Raw genomic sequence first — 21,904 nt, 5'->3', positions numbered from 1 at the left:
CCGGGACATAGTCCCCTGGCCACCACCGCCGCAGACACACTCCTCTATCCCTTTTAAAACAGCAGCACATCTAGAGTCAGCTGCAGGCCCACCTACTGGCCGATTGCACTCCCCTACCAATCGATGTGCACTAAGCCGCCTGAACCCATCTTCAAGGGATAGAAAGGCTAAGCAGAGATTGGAGGGTGGCTGGAGACTGGGAGTGTGGAGATGGTTTCAATACTGGCTTACCTGTTATTTCTTATGTGAGGATATGAGCCCGTGTGTTTCTAAAGCTCCCCTGCGACGAAAGCAATCAAAACAGTATTTTGGTTAACTATTTCTTTCGGTATCTGCACTGCTCTCCATCGCGGCCTTCCTCTCCTTATGTCTGGGGTGGCACAAATCCCTCTCTGAGGGTGGTCAGTTTTACATATTGTGTGTCACTAGACGGCTATAAAGGGATTTAACATTTAGTAAAGCATAATCCATTGCAGGCTTTGTGCCTGCCTAAGCTGTACACATCAAATCTGATTGCAAAAAGGCTGCTACCAATGACCAAGCAGGAGGAGGAAAATAAGCACACAGTCAAACACGCACACACACGCACGCACGCACACACACACACACACACACACACACACACACGGCTTATCACTTGAACAATAAGCAGAGGTGACAGCGGGAAGTCAGTTGTTGAGGTGGAGGATCTCCCGTGTTGACAATAGGAGGCAAATTACAAACGAGTGTACCGGTGCTGGAGCCGTCACTACCCAGTCGTGACTCATTCGTAATCTAAATCAATCCAGCAGCTCCAGTCTACCTGGTGAGAGCAGGTTGTGACGTTCAGGCCACCACAGGCATGTCAAACTACTTGAAGGAGAAGAAAGGAAAACACAAAGAAACAAGACACTTGCTGTGCTGTTTGCTCACGTGTGGAAATATAAATATTCGGTTGACCTTGTTAATATGCATTTTGAATGTTGAATTTTTGCAACCGAGTGCTTACGTTTTTCAAAAAGCCCTCCCTCCCCTTTCTACCCTCCCGCCATGCACAGTCGGCGCAGCACTAGTGCTCTCTCTGTCTCTATCAAACATGAAATGCCTAGTAAAAATAAAAAAAAATAAAAAGGCTTTGATGGAGTTGGTTGCAGAGTGTTAGGGACCGAAATAGAGTGAGCAACAACAAGGCTTGGGTTCAGTGTGACTGCTTGCTTGAGGACCTCCACTGATACCAGTGCAGAGATAATTTAGTTGACCAGATTACGCGGCTAACAGAAAGAGTAGGGTCGAGATGTCTGGCTGATTCACTGAAAATACTTGAAGTCATCCATTTAGTAGTTGAAAAGAGAAAAAGGAGGACTGAGCATGTGTGTGTCGTTAGATAGTTGAGGGAGACAACCAAACACACTGGCTGTAATTTCCTACATCTTCCCATTAAATACCCCCCCCCCCCCACCTCTACTTGACCTTTTGCTAGCTCCTAGATAAATGAAAAGACATGGCGGCAATGATTCAGTTGCCAGGTGGAAAGCACTGAGCAGTGGGAGAGAGAGTAGACCACACACACACGCAGACACACACACACACACACACAAACAAGCTAGCCTGGCTTCCTTCCGTCAGTGAGTGTCGACATTCCCACCTCTAATACAAGCAATTTGCAAACAGTAGGTGAAAGAGAGGCCGTGTTGACAGCTGCAGAAAAGACTGCTGCTATTTCTATCCTCATTCATCCTTCATAATTGAGACACTGAACCCGCAGCTCAAAAACTTCTCCAGGAAACGTGACTACCTTTTGGCCTCATATTTTCAGTGAGTCAGATGCCGTTCGGATGAAATCATGATCATGTTGTCACCATTGCCTCATCGAGTGAAGCATCACTTTTTTTTATCGACTTAGCTCAAGACAAAGTTCAGAGCGGGTCAACTTGGAATTGATTGTATGATGCATCGGCCCTCTTGTCTTTGGGCGTGCTTCTGCTGTTCAGAGTTGCTAATTTGGAGAATCGTCAATCCGTCGCAGGTTATTGCAACAGACATGACGTTTTTCTTTAAGAGCACAGGAATCAATCACTGATCAATTAAAACTTTTTCTTAATTCCTGAAACAAGCTGACTGAGAACAAAGTAAATGAATACATGGGAAGTTGAAAAGGGGGCCTTACAATCAGTAAAGCTGTAGAGTCCACAAATGGGGATCGACTTGTGTTTACTGCAGTTGGTAACCAGTGACTGGGACTTACCTCCGGGTCTGTAAACAACATCGTCTTCTGTGATGAAGGACGTAATTTCTCCATTCTCTGTGCGCTCGTAGCGCGACTTCTTCTTGGGCATCTTCTTTTTGCCCTTCTTGCCAGCCTCCTCGGCCGTGCCGCTGCCTCCGCCGGTGCTGCCATTGTCGTTGTCCTCGTCCTCGCTGTGCTCGCTCTCTGCATAGTTCTTGGCCCCGCCCTCCAGCGTACAGCTGCGCCGGGGCCTGGAGCACTCACTTTCACGGTCACCGTCCTGCCGGCGGGACTTACCGGCCTCTCTTTTGTCCCGGTCCCTGTCTCTGTCCCTGTCCCGCTCTTTCTCCCTTTCCTTCTCTTTGTCGGCCGTCATGATCCGCCACGTGCCTTCCTCAGTCCTCTCACGGCTGGGCCTCCGTGAAAGGTAGACTGTGAGCCTGGGCTTCAGTCTTCTGAATTTACCAGTCAAATCCAGGGAAAATTTGGCCACACCAACAACCCCAGTGTTTCAGGAAAGCTGTGGATGAAAGAAGAAGGGCAATTAGCATCAGCCTCAATTACCATTATGTTTACATTACAAAGGCAACACTTTCTAAGTAAAAGCTTTGTTTTGTACTGGAAGAGGTCGTTTGTAGGTGAGAAATACAAGATTAGTTGGTGGAGATAAGGCAGCTGTTCTGACTCTTCACGACATCACGGTAATTGTTGGCTTCCCCCCTCCACAACCATGCGTACTCTGGAGAGCAGCTTTATCAAAGAACAGAACCTTCTAGCTTCCTACTCCAACATATTTCAATTTGTTCAAAGAAGTGCTAAAACAGGGTTATTAAAGTGTAAAAAGGAAAGTAGGCAGACAAGTACTTAATGTACAGTATTTGTAACACAAAAAGGGAAGTCATAACTGAAGGTATTCCTGTGCTGAAAATGAGGCTCGCTGCCAAAAGAATTCATCAGGGACGATGTGTCGAGGTTTTTTTTTTTTCAGCACAAGCCGCTGCTTGTCGTTTGTGAGGCCACGGGAAAGATGTAGCATAAAACTCTGACAGAGTTAACAGTCTGGCTTCTCTGCAGACCATTCGTGATGACACCAGGCTAAATTCTGCTCATCTGTGAGCGTGTGTGTGTGTGTGTGTGTGTGTGTGTGTGTGTGTTCTGGCTTACTGGACTGCACCCCACCCCAGCCCTCTGCCCTGGCTGACAGTCACCGCTGTGTTGATGTGAAGTGACAGCTCTGGAGGGAAGAATATAGCAATCCACTGGGTAAGGAAAGGGAGATGGGGTGGGGGGAGTCAGTCATTTGCCATGCCTAGGTCCACTGCCACTTTCAGCTTTCTCCACCCAGCTACCACTTTCTCAATCAATCCTCCATAAACAGTGAAGTGGGCAACGCTGAAGTCTGCACAACACTGCCTTTACACACAGAGCCTACAAAGGAGCCTACTCATTTACTGCCAGTGTTTCCCTCCTCCACACCCGCCGCGACAAATTAACTAGAAATAGTTATTACAACCCCCAGAGGGATCAGAGGAGGCAATCAGCGCCCAGCGTTACCGTGGTCGTGATAGCAGGGAGGAAGAGGGAGAGTGAAAAATGAGGGAAGGATAGAGAGTGAGCCAGGTAAAGCAAAACCAGCAGAGTGAAAATTATACAGCAATATCTGCAAGTGGACGTGCGTTTATTGAGCGAGGCAGAAACAATGTGAGGTGGAGAATAGAAGAAAAGTGGAAGGTGGGAGAAAGGATGTTGGCGGGCGCACGCACGCACGCGCACGCACACACACACACACACACACACACACACACACACACACACACACACGTACAATGAAGCGCGCTCGACAACGGCACTCCTCAGCAGCGGGTGCTGTCATCTCGAGAGCAGACACCAACTGACAGGGCAGCTGCTCTTGTCATCGGCTTCTACACAAACACCGGGCCTGATTAAACTGCAGCTTCGTCACAGCCCCATTAATCACCTAATGATGAGTTACCAGGGCGACCACTGGGCTGCCGGCATATACACACAAGAACACATTAGCGCACATGGAGAAGATGCGAATGCTCAGGGGAGCTCCAACGGACGCGTGCTTGCAAGGACACACAACCACCACCGACACACACCGAGGCTGGTGTGCCAAAATACAGTGTGCTGCCCACCTCCCCCTTCTCCTGTGTGCATATCCAGCAGCGTGTCTTGGAGGTGTGAGGCGCATGAAAACATTCATGAAGGTAACATTTGATAGCGCAGCTCTAATCCTGAGGGCTGACAGAATCTGTGTATGAGCTAAGCACCTCTTCTCTCCTCTCCTCTAATCAGTAACATAAGCCTCCTACACTGAAACCAACAAGGACACTAAACTGTTGCAAATGGAGGGCTGACCTAGTCTTCTTTGATGTTGGGGGCAGTTATAAGCCTGTCAGTATCTTTACAATCTAGGTGCTATTATTGTGCATCTGGATGCACTTTACACAGCTGCCTCATTCCAAATTGTCCATCTCCAATTACATTCCTGATGTAAACATAATTGCATTTATTAACCCTCAAAGCAAAATAAATATACATCCCATGTTTCACTGTGTTATGTTTTTCCCTTGTCAATTAACAATATGTCCAACTGTCTAAGGCTAATGTGTTGCCGTGGTGCAGTCTGATGTAGATAATTGAAGTCAAACACACTCAGCGAGTAAAAAGCGGTGAGTCAGTTTGAAGTAGTAGCGCTGTAGCAATAAAAAGTCATAATGTAGTGATGGCAGAGAGGGAGGAGAATGAGAAGGAGAGAGCGATTTAGATGACTCTCCACTCACTACCTGGGAAGCTTCATAGAAAGCAGCGCTGGGTGCCTAGCCGATGAATAACGCTGTGAGGGGGGAGGGGGGGCAGGTGAGGCTCGGAGCTATTACACATCAATCACTGGGCCAGGACCCTTTGAAAGATACCAGCTGTCTTAATGGAAAAGAGAAGAAGGGGGGGAAATGGGGGGCAGTGGCTGGAGAGGGGTTGAGGGGGTCCGAGCTAGCGGCACCTAATCCGCCATTTACATTACTGCAATAGAGTCAAGGGCTAGCAGCCAGCGGGGCCCCGCTGAAATACATTTCTCCTTTCCGTGCCTGTTTAAACGAAACCTCTGGCCTGAAAAACCACACAGTTTGTGGCTCGATTAACACATCATCCCCCACAATGGCCACACAGCAGGTTTCTGTTACTAAACACAGCTTTTTTTTCCCCTTCCCGTTCCCTGTCTCCTGAACAGCCTTTTAAAAAGCCATGTTTTATTCATTCCAATCACTCCCACATTTACGCAAATCCATGCTCATCTCTGTAGTTTTAATCAAAACCTGTCTATGGATAAACATCCAAATCATCGTGCTTTGCTTGAGTACCCATACAGCGTGAAAAAGCTGGAGGGTTTCCGTTTTTATCCAGCCAAATTTTTGCAATTGATTATTTTGGATTATAAATTTGCAAGAGATATACATTTTCCATACAACATTCTACAGAACGGATAACACATTTCAACATTTACAAGCAAAAATCGAGCAAGAATATGACCAACACGGTGATCCACTCAGTTTTAGGAAAGAGACTGAAAAGTCATTCGTGGCATATTCAATTGGAGAATTATGAAGTAGCAAAATGTGATTGGCAAGGATTTAAGGCCGGCTTTGCAAAGGGATTGAATGAAATACTCGCATGAATACAGATTAGAGGAGAACAATGTTAGCATGAATATACACAGGGTTATTAACAATGAGGGCAACTCAAATTGATCCGAATAAACCAGCCAGATCCTCAATAGTGCAGGGATCCTCGCTGTGGTGATGTCGAGCTGCGGCAGGTTTTCGTCAGCTCCAACCCATTACTCAGTGCGATCTAATCTAAGCTGCCATCCAAGCCCCCTAGAAACAACAGCACAATGAAAGGCTCAGCTGGAGGCGAGGAGTAGGCCACTTCATAAGGGATTCTCTGTGGTCTCTGCACCCTGCCTGCTTTGTCTTACCTGGTGCAATCATGGCTTGCTTTATTCTCGGAGGCCCTATCTGTTTTAGCTCACATTGGCAGGGCAAAGACACTTGTCTGCTCCACTTGTTTTTCAATTCACTGATGAGTAACCACATCTTTTTTCCCTCTGCTAAAGCTGTGCTCACAAAGGCTCTATTTTTAGCCGGCATCCGGGGTTAGTTTAGTAGGTACAAGCCAGGCTCGAAAGAAAGATAGCTTGGGGCTTTCCAACATCAACATTTAAACCTGCCTCAAGACTCGCATGGTAAAAAGCAAAGCACTGCTGCACGAGAACAGATTCTCATGCACAATGAAACTGTGTACAATAAACTGCCGCTGTCTAAAAGGATTAACCAAGACAATTTACAAAATCTCCCTGGGATAACCACAGTACCCGATACTTCAATTCGATTCCAATCAAAGATATTCTCTGTCCGATAGTCCAAAGGTACTTTCAGCCATAAGGATCATACTGTGAGCTCCACGGGGTCTAAGCCTCTACTCCATCTCCAAAAGAAGGATAAATCCCCCTATAGTCCCTGTTTGTGAGCTCTCCGTGAGGGCTCCAAATGGCCCTGAGGGGGCCCCTCCATAACCCAAGATGTCCATTATCTGCAGTCTGTGAGCACGGCTTCATTTTGTAGCCTAATACTAGCTACTTGAAGACACAGTACCTCTCAGTCTGCCATGTTTGTCTGGCTGGAGCGAAGCTGAAGGCCATTTCGGCAGCTCTGATTGCTTCACGAAGCATCATGTTTTGACACGGCTCCTGAGGGAAATGCCAGGGTTGTCCATTGTCACCCTTCGCCTTTCTTCCAAATGAGGCATTCTTGAGAAACGGTAACCGTGAGCAGGCCAGTAAATGACCTCTCCCAATGTGTCACCGAAGAGAGGTGCAGGAGAATGTGAGGTATTTGGTGGAAAAGGGCGTGCTCGTAAATGTGGCTCTTAATTGTGTTTAGCTGTAGATCCGTAAGCAGCTTCTTTCTATTTTTTATTTATTTATTTATTTATTTTCATTGCGAATAAAGTGCCTGTTTCAAAAGGAGTTCTAGTGTCTTTCACCTTTGGGGAGGCACTGACGATTAAACATTTTTTGGTGAATTATGTTGTTAAATGGAAAGGTAAAAATGGGGTCAGGAGAGGTATGAATACACACTGGGGACACATGCAGGGCTGATTTGCACAAGAAAATATCTCCATCATTCATGTTCCTCCAAACATTTATCGCTATGAAATAGATCAGAGCTCTCGCACGAGGGGGAGGAAATGAGTTACATGACATTTTCTCAACCAGATGTAAAGAGTAAAAAGATTTACTGGGAAAGAGAAAAAAAATCAACAGTGATTTTGTCTACTGTTGAAAGGACTCTTGAGATTTTAATATTCGAGCACTCAATCATGTACCACTTCTAGTGATATTCCGCAATCAAATACCCCACTCTTCCTCCGCGATCTGCCTATCAGCCTAACGATCCTATCCATCAGTTCAACTCCAACTGGTTGTTCTAAATGAGTGCGAGAGGGGAGGAAATTTATTCATACGGCTGCCCTACATCCTCCAGCTACTCTAATCACTACGCCACACAGAGTGACGTGCCAACACTGAGGAAAAACTAACATAAATAGATTAGAGTGACAGATAAGACAGCTCTGAGGTTTCAGACTGACAGCACAGGCCAGCGGGGGCACTGAAGGGTGTCTTCAGGACCAGCTTCCCAAAACAAAGCCATTAGGTCAGCACACAAAACAATTTTTCCGCCTAAATTATTTAACTACGTGGTGGCAAACTCCTCGAGCAGATGGTCGGGGTGGGGTGAGGGAGTGGGTGGTGGTGGTGGTGGTGGTGGGGGGGGGTAAGGACAATCCCTCCATTCAATTTCTTACAATGATCCGGGCCAAATAACACCTCCACCTCTAGATACCGCAGGATGGTATTACCTCTAATTAGGAAAGGCTATTATTCCATATGCAAACGCCTCTTCTCTATCCACCAACCGTCACCACACTAACTACCTTGAGTGATTGCCATTACAAAATAAATAAAACAAAAGGATCACTCTTTTAAACATAGCTTCTCCTCTTGTTATTTCCCCTACATGCTAATTTCAGCATCCTTGCAACCAGAGCTATAACTCAAAAGCCAATGTGTAAGCACTGCGAATAGATGCTGTCAGTAAAGGTTTGCCAGTTGGAGATGTGTTTGTTTAAGAAAAAAGGGCTGGTTTAGAAAGCAGTCGGCGGGGGAGGTGACTAGGGGAGTACAATAGTCAGTGTAGCGTTCAACCTTGTCATCCACCATCGCATTCATGCAGGCCAGTGATCCCGGGCAGAAGGGAAAGCACCTTCTGCAGTGCGTATGAGGAGAATAATATGAATGATGAATCTGTAAGGTCTCCGTGCGGCTATTCATGCTTCTTAAACGATAGCCACAGACAGGACTGTGTTGTAAATATTGCTTGGTTCTGTGTGTGTTTCCCCTCCCTCATCAAAAAAAATAAATCAAAAATAAATCAAAAATAAAGCAAGGGGGAAGTGGTTGGGAGTGATGAAAACGCTGCTGGAACAAGCAGGATCTGAGTTCAGAGCTCCCATATCCTCTGTGGACAGCTCATAAAACATGCAGTGGCTGGGACATAGGCCTCTTATAGCGGTGGCATTTTAGCACACCCTGCCACAAGCACACAGGCCGCACACAGGTAGCCTGCAAACACACTCACTTAATTTTAAAGAGTTTGCAGGAGCCAGACCTGCATGGCTGACGACCAGGACCACAAAGATACGCTCGGGTTTTCACCTAAATATGGACATCAGCTTCGAAAGGCAACTACTTTTGAAAAATATTACCAACAGGGGCCTGGAACAATAGGCTTTTTGGGGAAAAAAAAAAAAAAATTTGCGAATGGAGGCTGGGTATGACACAGAGTACAGTAGTGATCCACAGATTAACTCTGCCTGTTCATGTGTGAAATGGAGACTTGATCCCCAACTGATAGTGTGTTCTGCCTCCAGCAAACACAGGCTGCATATTTTTCATCCTTCCCGGCACCTTACAACTGCAATACATTGGATTTTTATTTATTTATTGCACCGTTCTCCGCGCGACAACAACGGCCCATTAAAAAAATACGGCCAAACGTTGCGTAAGTCAGGCTGACTGGAGTCCTGTTGTCTTTTTTTAAACCAAAGGTGAACAGAGCTGGCTGTGTGTCCGAGTTGCTGCGAATAAGCCGCAGATATTCTTGGAATGCTAATGTTAGGCTTTGACCGTGGCAGCTTCACCCGACTTCTCCTCTCGACACCGGGTTATTAATGACAATGAAAGTGCTACTTAGCCCTGCCTATGCCAACATCACACTGTTCAAATTTCAGGTGTGCTTTCTTTGTATTCAAATAAATAACTTAGTGAGGGGGAAAAAAAAAAAAAAAAAGGACAGGAGTAGCTGTTTATACTGCACTAAATTACCAGTGTTATGAGACACAATTGTTAACTAATCCCATGCTTGCATTGTGTTTAAGGACACCATATGCTGCTTTCATGCATAGGAAATCAGCCTCTGATGCATCTGCCGTCGCAGTTGCTTGGATAAGATCTAGGAGGGCAAGGTTTGTGCAGCTACTCTCTTGTTAAAATAGCTTCCCGCTGCATCTGCAAGCTTATAAAAAGCCACTGAGAGCATATTCACTACAGTGCTGCATTCATCTGTGTGTATACACGCGTGTCAATCTAAAATGTGTAGGCCATTGAGACACACCACGTCGATGTATAAACAAAAATCGCTGCTGCTGCTGCTGCTGCTGAGCAACTGTATTTGCAGTCCGGGTCAGACTATGTGCTCAGCCAATAAATGGCTGGAGTGTAATGTGGCTTGACCTTCTATCTTTCTTTCAGCAGCTCCTCACATATATTGCTGTCTCTCCTCATATATCACTCGGGCAAATGGCGTCCTTCACCCTGCTCCCTCCTGTACCCTCCTTAAAAGGCTGAGGGGACATCTTTGCCTGCTGTACTCAATTGACAGGCCTGGCAGCTTCCTCGCTGAGCACGAGGGGAGGGGGGAGGGGAAACGGTGCTCGTCGAGGGGAAATGCTGCAATGAATAATTATGTTTCATAACACGCCCCACCCCTTCTTCCTTTATTAGCATCAAACAATAATTAATGGGGAACAAGGGGCAATGAAGAGCCTGCTTTTCGCTTTCCGGAACAAGAGGGTCAATATGCCCTTCAACCCTTTCTCTCTGCTCACCGTCAAACAGGCAAGACACCTCATCCCTCTAAAAACATGCTCTTAGCTTATTTATGATGCCAGTTGCTCCGCTGGAGAAAAAGCGGCATTCCTGCTACACTCAGCAAAACTGGCCGGATCACTTTACGCAGCAGTTCACTACTTCTATCTCTACACCTCTTCTCAGCAGTCCAACCCAGCAATTCAATAATGAATATGAAATGCCTCCTTATTGACGTCCATGGGAGTCAGAGCAGCTGAAAATGCGGGGCTATTGGACACGGGCTTGACTTGATTACGTTTTTTTGTTTAACGTTAAAAAAAAAATAATCTCTGATCAGCAGTAGCAAAGCCAGTCCTGATCGAATTAGCTTTGCACTAAGAGCTCCATTGATCTTGGCGCTCATCTGTGTAGATGAGGCCTAGAAAGGCAGCTGGTAATCCAATAGCGGCGATGGGAAGTGCTTCAAGGACTCTGCTGTGTTTACCCACCTATTTCCTACACAGAGGCAAGATGTTAGTGCTTGCCACTCACTGGACTGATTGGAAGCCTCGGGGCCTTGGGAGCGCCACTGAAATGAATAAGAGCCGCTGTGTGACCAAAAGCAAGGTACTTGAAGGCTGAAAGTAATTGCTTTCACCACAGCTATCATGTAATGAGTAAACAGCATGAATCAAGCAGAGCCTACATCAGTGTTTAAATGAGCTGTGCAGTAACACCGAAGTCTTTAACAGGTTTCACTTCATAATCCCAGCCAAAAAAAAATAATCTAAAATCACATCAATTCTAAGAATCTATTCACGAGATTTTAAGCGGAAGAATCAATGTAGGGAAATCAGGTGGGGTTTTTTTTTTTTTACACACTGATAACTTCATTGCAGGCGGCACTGACGCAAACCTTTGTAATCAATTTTGCATGATGTGAATGACATCGAACAAGCACCCAGAGGGCAGAGATCATGTGAAATGAAACAGAGCAAAACTAAGGTAGTAAAGGGAAAAACACACAGCTGTTTCTCTTTTGGAAATAGTTCAAGTGAAGTGCGCCTGAATAGTATCGCTGTTGTGTATTAACTATAGTGCTGCAGCCAAAACAGCCCTGTTTCTCTCTCTCTCTCTCTCACACACACACACACACACACACACACACACACACACACACACACACACACACACACACACACACACACACACACACACACACACACACACACACACACACACACACACACACACGTAATCCATCAAGCATTCATGAGTGAATGCTCAATAACACACTGAGTGCATTTCTCTCATACATATCACTGCAGCAAGAAAAGAGTGAAAACTCTTCGGCAAACCACAGACACACCACAAACGCACACTACTCTCATACCACACTAATAACCTTGGGCTGTCTACCAATGCCATGACTTTATGGAACAGTATGGGCTCTAAATAGAAGCTCAATTTCTCACCAGCAGTCTGTGACAGCTCTATTTCAGCCACCCTGTCATTAAATATTTATCTTAGCAGAGTGGCGGATACCAAGGTGATAACCATTTAAAAAAAAAGAGAAAAAAAAAAAAGAAATCTAAATCTGTGGCTTTTTCTGTCCCTCACGCCCCTGCTCACTCCACCACCTCAACAACAAAGTCCTATTTTTTAAAAAGGATTATCTACAAGTGTTCCTTTAATCAGCGCGTGGCAGAACTGTAGAAATCCCTCCACAACAGTCCCAGAGGAATACCTTCCTCTGAAGCCCTATCAGGCAGAGGATCTCCTTCACCGACAGCAGACTGAGTGAGTAGGAGTGAGTGCGTTTGAGGATGAAAAGATGTGCTGCTACCTTGCTATGATGTCCTCTCCAACAATCTCAGAACAAAGGCCTCCATTTTGAAGTGGAGTCATGATGACACAGGACTCTTAAGGTCCTCTGTTGCTGTGCGTCCTATTGCTTTCCATCCTCTTTGTTAGCCTGCTGTTTGTTATGCTTGCGAGATAAGCCACTGTTGTGGGTGGCTGCCGGGTGTGCTACAGCAACCGGTGTACAGCTCGAGTGCCAAAGCCGACAGTCTGTGGGAGGGATTGTGGGCGTTATAGATCACTAGGAGACAGATGTCCAGTCTTGCCCCAATGCTGACTCAAGTACTAACCCCAAAAACTCCATGTTTGCAAACTGGACAGCTTCCTGGTGTGTCTTGTGTTGATTTTTTATCAGACTTTATCATGGCAACCTTCCTCTTTTACTGACGCAGGGCTCAGCAGCTTTGTTATTTATAAGAGGTGGAAGTCTACTCTGCTACAGCCTGATAAACATTACAGGCTGTCTTGTGGAGGCAAACAAGCAACCTGATTTTTGGGTGCAAAAATGACACCAGGTGTGAGCACACAAGGAAATGTGAGTTTGGATAAACGCTTAAGCATTAAACTCATACTGTGAGTGCCTCTGGAGAGCAGATGACTGGCAGGACAATTGTATCATTGACTACCATGAATGCAATGAGATTCTCTGCTGCACTACAAAGTGCCATGGTCCAGTGAGCAGAATCAAACCCTCTGAGCATCTGTTGTCTTTAACTCTCTTTGTGTTATTGTGTGCTGTCGCAGTTAATGGTTTCTTCAAGATCTCCATTTTCCACATATGATTTACATGTTTGAAATGCTCAGTTGCTCAGACGCAGGTTTGTGAAAGGGACCATTACTGCCAAGATGAATCCAAAGAGTGTTTGGGCAGAGCTTAGACATTTCATTTCAAAAGCTGGGTTGATCAAGAGAAAACAGACAAGGTATCAGCATATTGCCTTTCAGTTTCTCCGTGTTTACATATCTGGATTGTGCAGTCATCCCTTCCAGAGAGAATCACCGCCAGCAAAAACAACCCCCCTCCTCCACCCAAGCACAAGCCTCTCACTGGCTGCCTTGACTCAGCTTGACAATCAAGTCCATTAGATCTTTCTGTGAATTAACGCTAGTTAACTTAAAGCACTGACACGCATCAAGAAGAGCCATTAGCTTGTCTTTTTATCATAAAAAAAAAAAAAAACAGGAATGATTTGCCAGTTCAGAGAGATCATCTCCCTACATGCAGCCTGGGGCAGCCCTTACTGTCTACCTCATTATTTTTGGAAGAACAAGGCCACTGATGAATCCTGTTGGATTAAACGTAAGGTGCTCTTGTTATGACCTGGCGCAGACACGCAGACACACAAAAAAACAGTCAACTGCTTTAAGCTGCTCTTCACACAGACAAAAGAAAATGAAGTAACTCGCCAGCACTGTAAATATACAGATAAATCACACTCAACAGAGCTGCAGAATCAAAGAGGAATTGTTGGAGTACATTACTCCCACACAGCTGCACCTTCTGCAGTGAGAAAAGCTGTCAAATGTTGGCTTTTTTTGTGGAGACTGGCTGAGCTGACAAGTGCCAATGATACACCGTGAGTGATAAAGACATTCATTCCTGCTTAGAGAGAGTTCTTCCAGATGTGATAGTCCGCAATGCTCCGGTGCTTCATTAAAGCAGCGAAAGAGGCCATTGCTGTGTTTTCCCATTTACGTTGCCAGGGTGACAAATGAAAAGCAGAATCAGCCGCACTACTAATCAAATGAGTGACTGACAACAAGTCAATACTTTCTCATTGTGTGGACAAGCAATATATCTGCACAGTAACAGCCTGTGCTTCGAGGCTTAGGCAATGCTAGACTCACGGCATTATAAGGATAATGTGTCAATAATCTGGCTCTGTGCGGCTGTTAAAACCGGTGCCAATAGAGACAGTGTCAAAAGAAAACCTTCACCAAAGTATGGGCTAAATTACCAACGCAACAGCCATCGTCTAGACACGTACTTCCAACAAGCATACTCTGTCGTGTAATGCTTGCTTTAACAAGCCAGCACAGGCAAAGATGTAATAGGACGTTTATCTGCAGAGGTCTAAGGATAAACAATTGATCCACTGAGCTGCCATGAAGAGAACGCCGTACAAACATCCGATACTTAGATGTGATGAAAAAAACAGATCTGACTAGTATGGGACTTCGAGAATTCAGACTATGTCCATTTTGTGTTTATTCCTTCGGGCTCACTTGTAATTTTTTTTTAAAGACATTTTATAGAAAACATTAAAAAAATAAAAATAAAAAAAAATAAAAAAATCCCAGACAATTAGCTTGTTTTTGATTACATCCTTAAAAAAAAACCTTAACACAAAATGGAGTAAACATCATCTCTACAAGCCTGGTTAAACACAAGCAAGATCAATGGGTAAATTTATCAGCAAATATTACCATTCGCTGCCTGGCAAGTAATCATTAAGGAATGGCACCGATGCATTATTCATTGGCTAATGTATAATTCAGATTTAACAGCAGATTCTATGCATAAATAAAGCCGTGGTACATTTGAACACATTAAATGTTTACTTGCTAAAATAGGATATGAATGCACAGTGCGAGTGCCTCCCCGCTGCTGTCACTTGATTATTTGCTACTATTCCTGATGATGCAGGGACGCAAGGTGGAAACGTTAATACACACTCTGACACCTCATTTATCATAACACATACTTAACAGATACAGGGCTACCGATATTGAACATCTGATCTGATCAAAAATAGCTATCCGGGTTCAGTTGAGCACTAAAAAACACGGTTACGGTGTTATGTTTCTGAGTAAATAAAAATAAAGATTTCAATAAAACCGCACATGGCAGCCACATTGTAATTTAATGTTCTTGCGGGTGAAAATGTATGTCCCGACACTTTATCTCCCTTAGACATCAGCAGTGTTTAATCCTCAAACCGAGATGGTGAGGATGTTCTCGTTGAAGTGTCAGAGCTGGTGTCAAAGAGGGACGGTCCACGGGGAGGACGAGGAGGTAGAGAGGACACACAGGCTCCATCTGACGGTGTTCAGAGCAGGCGGGCCCTGTGGGGACCGCCATTCCACTTTATGGCCATGCACTGAATTAACAAGGCCAGATGTCCCCCCACTTAACATGTGTGAAAAGTGGCCTCCGACGGGCTCAGCTGCTTTCAGGATGTACGGACATAGAGAGAGGGGGGGAAAGGAGATAGGACCTATTTTCAATTATCCCAATTTCTCACTCATCCCCAACTCCTGAGGTTTATGTTAATTAAAGATATCGGCCTTTCCTCTGTGCAGTTTTTCTATGAGCAATTAAAGCACCTCTCCAGGCCTTCATCGTTCTCCATTTCAGTAGTCACCCACCAGAGGGTACTGCCTCCTTAGCGCTGTTACCACTCTTCCGTGTACCATGTCAATCTGTGGTTAAGGTATTCTGAATGAGTCCCCGACACACCACTATCTGCAAGGACAATAGGTCCTGACGTGCCAAGCGAGCTTCTTCCATTTAGAAATGAAACTCAACAGGACCTGAAGAGATTTATCAACGCTCCTCAAAACTGCGAGTCGGCGTCTGTGTTAGGGGGGATGGAAATGGTACAAACAATAGTATGGAAGCCATGACTTCTCATTGATTTTCCACCTGGCTTTCTGACAAGGCATTTTTGTATTGTTGGGGTCAAAAGTGGGAGGCTAACTGCAAGTAATGCCTGTTATGTAGCCAAGATAGATGAGGTTCAGCCATATTCAGATGGCCAAAAAGCCAACGATATAATTTAGTCATGTTTATCTAATCAGCATCTTACAACAGCGTGTTTTCTAAGGAGTCAGACATCACATCTGTTTTCATTTATGCAACGTACATAAATAACAACGGGATCATTTCTTTGTAATTACGATGGAATACAGTTGAGTCATTCAGACTATTACCCAAATGGAAAAGATATCAAGACCCCAGCAGACTTTCTCATTAGAGAGAAAATGAGAGGCCCGCCAACACTGCAGCAATTACAATTCGCCTTTCTCTGATTCTGTATGCATTACATCATATCGGTAAAAAACCAACACACAGACAGCCTCAAAGTGTTGTTGTTTTTTTTTTCTTTTTCTACCAGCCAGCAACTGCCATCATTCTGACACGGGGAGGAAAATAGGGGGCAGAGACGCAGCGTGGTGCAATCCCAGCGAGGGCCATCATGCGAGCAGATTAAATAACGTTTTTCCAATGCCCTGTCAAACATTCAGCCGCCTCTGAGCAGCGAGACAGCTGTTACAGCCTCACTCTATGAGGCATCTCTCTCTGTGCATGGTCAGAAACAGCCTCTTTGATCCGGATATCACCCCTCAAATTCCTCAGAGGTGACACTCGTACACGCTGCCGTATGCGAGCTGAATGTTTACCATCTCTCTGTACCTTGTCAGCGCTGAGACTTGCTTATGTGAAAGGGGAGGGGGTGACTCACGCGCCACTATGCTTCCCCCTGGTTTACATGAATCAACAACACAGACTGCGGACTCAGACCCAGATCAGATTGCACATCAGATTTCATTTCCCACAAACGCACGGTACGAAGCACTGCAAATAAAGATGATTGAAATGATAGCGACAGCAGTACGGCAGCGCGTACATAATTAAGATTTAGGCTGCTATATTCTCAGCTAATAAGTGCCTTACTGTGAAATACTCGGTGCTGTTTTCCAATACAAATCCCACACTGCAGAGCAACTCCTGTGTACAACTCCATTAAGAGGGCTGACCACTTCCTCTTTCATTCAGTCCACAAGTAGTGAAACTAAATGGATATCCTAACCTCTGGGGAAGTGAAGAGGATGCCATTTCAAAATGTGCTCAGAGACAAGCTGTGCGAGTTTTCCCACATGACTGTGTAGGCTAAGACTGCGATTGCATGATATCCACATACCAAACTATAAATGATTTCTGTCACAGTGCCGGCAACCATTTCAGAAACAGGCCTAATCTTGTCTAATAAAGGACTACACCTCGACTAGTTCAGGGGCCACAAAATAAAAAAAATTACCATGTTCGAAAGCCTCAGTGTCACATATTGATTGCCCCAAGCTGCCTTGTAAAAACTGCAGTATTTTTGGCGACTTTGGTGGCACAAATAAACTCTGGCCAAGTGACATCAACTGACAATCGTAAATAAAGAAACAGTGGGACTCGTCATCTGTTGAAGATATCTCAATCAAAGAACACTTAAACTATTAAAATCAGCAATCAAATCAAAGAGTAGCAGGTAGCGACTGGCAGTTCAAAGTTAAGAAACGTAAACACGGGTGTATTATTAACTATAATTGCACCTCGTGACTTACGTCCAGTATTCACATGACTTAAAGCAGCGCAATGTTTTAGATGACGTAAATTGTATTCCAACAATCTTTCACTGTATACAGCACTGGTGTCTATACCGATATTAACCGATGCAGCTTCGTCCCCACTCAAGTGGATTAATCACATCTGAATCATTAAGCTAGAGGTCACTTCTCCCCTAACACAGGGACAAAAAAAACAAAAAACAAACAAAAACAAAAAAACACAGGAAGCTGGGCACGGTGGAGATTAGCCCTTCACAATTAGCAATGTAACATCTGAGGCTATGTAATAGCTCAGTGAAAAAAACGCAGCAGCAGAGGCTGGATCTCAGGAAGGGATTGTTTTTATATGGCAGAGATTGAAGGCAATCACTACCCCCCCCCCCACCCTCCCCACACACACACACACCTCTTCATCGATTTGAATATCTTTTCAGGGCTGAAGCTTTCTTTGTGCTTATGTGGCTGAAAAACACTGTGTGGACTGGGCTATGACCAATTTACAGTGGTTTAAGTAAACAGACCCCCATCCTCACCAACCCCCCACCACTATAATGCAAAAACACAAGATAAGCTGCCTCTCAGACAAATAACTGTAGTCTGCTTCCAAATCCGAAACTGCGGCCTCCTAAACACACACATCCCACCAGCCAGCCCCCTTGCTCTTTTCAACAACAGGCACAGCCCCCCCCCCCCCCCCTCACAGTGAGAGCTGCATGTGCTTAGGCCAGAGTTCATAGCCTCTGGGGTGCTGAAGGGGGGGAAGTCAAGTTAATTTGGTGGCCCTTCAACAGTTTGGTACAGCCTGTGTACACACACACACACACACACACACACACACACACACACACACACACACACACACACACACACACACACACACACACACACAGACAAATACACACAGTTATCTACTACCCAACTTTCAGAAAACATGTAACTACTTTCCATTATTACAATCCAATAATCAATTTATGACATAAGCAAGGGTGCAAATTTAACAGCCCATCCTTTATGCCAAACTAGGGGGAAATCCCACTCTTCAAAATGTCTGTGCCACTGACTGGTCAAGATCTTTTAAAACATTTTTCCTTGTCAAAACTTTTTTTTCCTCAAAAGTTTACTGAAGGCACAAATAGTTTTGACATATTTGATGCGTGTTTCCTTGGCAGCAAGGTTTCCATGTAAACTCTCCTTTTGTTTCTTCTCACTTTAAAGCCATTAGCTGTTGAAACCCTGTTCCAGGCTGGTCAGGTCATGGAGGTTGCTTGGGGGGGGGTCTGCTACAGTCCAGAGAGAGCCAAGTTTTACAACAATGCGGCCAACTTTCAGCTCCCCAGAGCACTCAAAAAACATTTGACTCCGGGTCACACACGCTTCCTCCTCTGGGTACAAACTAAATTAGGACACTTCTAGCTCCAACTATAATTGCCACCCGGCTTTAGTCGCCACTACTGCCTAAATTCAGTTTCTTTATCACCACACATTGCTCCCCCCACCTCGTCCTCCTCCAACCACAACTATCCTGAAATCTTTTTTTTTTTTTTTTTTTTTTTTGTATTATTATTCAACTACTCACCCGCCAGTCTGCTGATTCTTGGAGTCCCACAGACTGCTGCAAACAAGTTGAAGACGCGATCCTTTTCCCGTGATGACCCACCGAACTTAAAAAAGGCGAGCCAGCTGGACCTAATCCAAGAACCGGGACAACAACGAGGCGAACACGGCCACTTTGTATCCCCCCCTGTTTAGGGGAAAGAAAAAAAAAACGAAAAAAAAAACACAAAAAAACCCCGCTTGCCTGCACGGAGGGGCTCAGGCGAGCACTTGCTTCAACAAAAGACGGTTTCACTTTACTGATAAGACCGTTCACGTCCGAAAATAGCCGATCAAAGGCACTATAACGTCGGCTAGTCCCCCCTCGAAACTGCTCCTGTTCCCTTCGGCCGTGTTGTTGTTGCTGTCGATGATAGAGTCCACATGAAAAGTAACACAGCGCTTGTTTCGAGGGGTAGGAAACCAGTGAGTTCGCCGTTAACAGGCTCCGCTTCCTTTTTCCACACACACACACACACACACACACACACACACACACACACACACACACACACACACACACACTCTCTCTCTCCTTCTCTTCTCTCTCTCTCTCGCTCTCTCTCTCTCTCTTATGCACACACACACACACACACACACACACTCCACGCTTTCCCTATCGCGCCCTCCGTTTCTGTAAACCCTCTCCAACCCTCCTCCTCCTCCTCCTCAGCTGTTCACCAGACGCATCCACATGGCTGACCTAGTCTTTCTTTATCCAGACACTAGTGAAGGAGAATTACGCCGACCACACTCAAAAAAAAAAAAAAAAAAAAAGCGTAAGAAAAAAAAAAAAAAAAAATCCGAGCGAAACAAAAACATGGACTGGATTCAAATAATCGTCAGGGACAAAGGGGTGGAGGAGGTGGTGGTGGTGGATGAGGGGGGGACGCCAATGGGGCTGTTGAGTGATGGCAGCCCCGTAGGGAAACGGCGCCGCGTGCACTGTGTCTGCATGTGTGTGTGTGTGTGTGTGTGTTTTTGCTTGCGCGAGGAAAAGCGTGACGCACAGCAGCCAAAGTGGCCCGACCGACCATCATGAGCCGATCAATGATAATGTTTATGGGAATGTGACTGAAAACACGAAGGCGAGACAATGAAAGCCGTGAGAGCTAGTGCTAGTAGTAGTAGTAGTAGTCATGGTGGTGCCTTTGTAAATCTTGGGCTCAACAGTCTAGCATTAAAAATAAATAAATAATAATAATAAAATGATTACATACAAGGTCGCTGATTTATATCTGAGAACATTAGTGTATGCACCTTCTGGAAAATACACCGGAGGGAGGCGACTGGATGCTGCTCAGGCTTGTGGAGCTCATTTGCATATTTGGATAATGAATTAATTAGTCACCCCACCCACTAAAAAGGCAGAAACAAGCAGAGATGATAATGCCACTAGTCCATTAGCCATATTTGGAAGGCTGATTTTTAATGGTTAGCCTGCACATCACGTCACATCACATGCGATGGGGCTTTATTTTATTCTTTTTTCCCCCAAGGTCCCATTTCTGTTATATTTCATGGTAGAAAACACACAATGCAGTTTGTTTACTCTTTATCTAAATGCTACCAGTGAAATATATATATTTTTTAAAATAGACACTAATTCACCCATGTAGGAAGAGCGAGAAAACAAAGATAGACCTCGTTAAGTTATAAATTAATAGGATGATTTCCATTTCACTGAGCAAGTAGCTTGACACATTTTTCATTGTCTTAAACATGATATTGGATCATTGTCAGAATCCAATTAACTGAAGCAAATAGTCAGTGCATCGAGGTTCTTTTTGCTCTAAAGCCAAACACGGGGCAGCCGGAGAGACGGGCATTCAGGATCAATAGAAATTGAGTTGAGGGTGGTGTGCAGGGGGCCTTTCATTGTGCTACAAACCACGTTTCAATAGCTGTGGGGGAGGGGGAGGGTAGATGGGAGAGGGGGTTCTGCTGTGCAACAAAGTGCTGGTAAAACCTTTTCCAGCTCCTGAGGCAACTGTCCTGAGAAGTTGTACCCCCCCCCACTTCCACATGGTAACCCAACACCACGGCGCCTCCCTTATCACAGTATGTATACATTTCACAAGGTCAATGTTTATAATATTTACACACAGGCACACACACACTGCCTGCTTTCCCCGAGTTACACAAACATTTAAAAAGGAATCCGAGATTGATAAGGAGGCAGAAAGGCACGTCTCTCCTGGTTTCTGAGGCGCCATCAAAATAAAATACAAAGGTATTTGAGGCTGTAAAGAATTTTCTATCAGGTTTTTGAGAAGAAGCGAGTCAAAATGCCACCATTTTCAGTACAGTGTGAGGCTTAAGTTGGCCCAAGACAGCAGTGAAGGGTGAGTGCAGTGAATCCACTCTGAAGGCAGTGCAAAGCAAAGCTGGATTGGCTGGCGGGGCAGGCTCCCCTCCCCGGCAGATGAGATCCCATTATCAGGCAGACGAGAACTCCACCTCCAGGATTTCACAGCTCCTCTGTTTATCACATGGCTCTGTCAAGTTGGGCACCATTAACCGATAATGAAAGGAGACAACCGGTGCAGTTACAAGCAAAGCACTCCACATTCTACAGGCCTAAGCATGTATCTGGGAAGCTGACTGTGTCTATTCAATTCTGTTCAGCATTCAAACAGCCCATCACAATACCTTTTCCCTGAGCACCCCTTTCTCTGCAGCTATGGTGC

The 21,904-nt window shown here is 45.1% G+C and overlaps 1 protein-coding gene across 4 annotated transcripts in view; it reads right to left on the bottom strand.

Annotated features, from left to right (window-relative positions):
• rerea (arginine-glutamic acid dipeptide (RE) repeats a) overlaps nt 1–21,904 on the bottom strand; it is a 125,518-nt gene that overhangs the window by 71,747 nt on the left and 31,867 nt on the right. For 3 of the 4 annotated variants that reach the window (XM_069689043.1, XM_069689042.1, XM_069689041.1), the window contains one exon: nt 2,225–2,726. In XM_069689043.1, the coding sequence (XP_069545144.1) occupies nt 2,225–2,582 (358 nt within the window). In that variant the 5' untranslated portion in view covers nt 2,583–2,726. Of the gene's footprint in view, nt 1–2,224; nt 2,727–19,197; nt 19,365–21,904 lie in introns of those variants that run through there. The other variant, XM_069689040.1, reaches the window with a different exon arrangement.

Source organism: Brachyistius frenatus, unplaced genomic scaffold (genome assembly GCF_029030835.1).
Source record: "Brachyistius frenatus isolate BFR_SWC_R1_liver_20210118 unplaced genomic scaffold, ASM2903083v1 Contig_6, whole genome shotgun sequence".
Lineage (NCBI taxonomy): Eukaryota > Metazoa > Chordata > Actinopteri > Embiotocidae > Brachyistius > Brachyistius frenatus.
The sequence above is the reverse complement of the archived record's forward strand: the minus strand, read 5'-3'. Positions and strand labels throughout refer to the sequence as shown.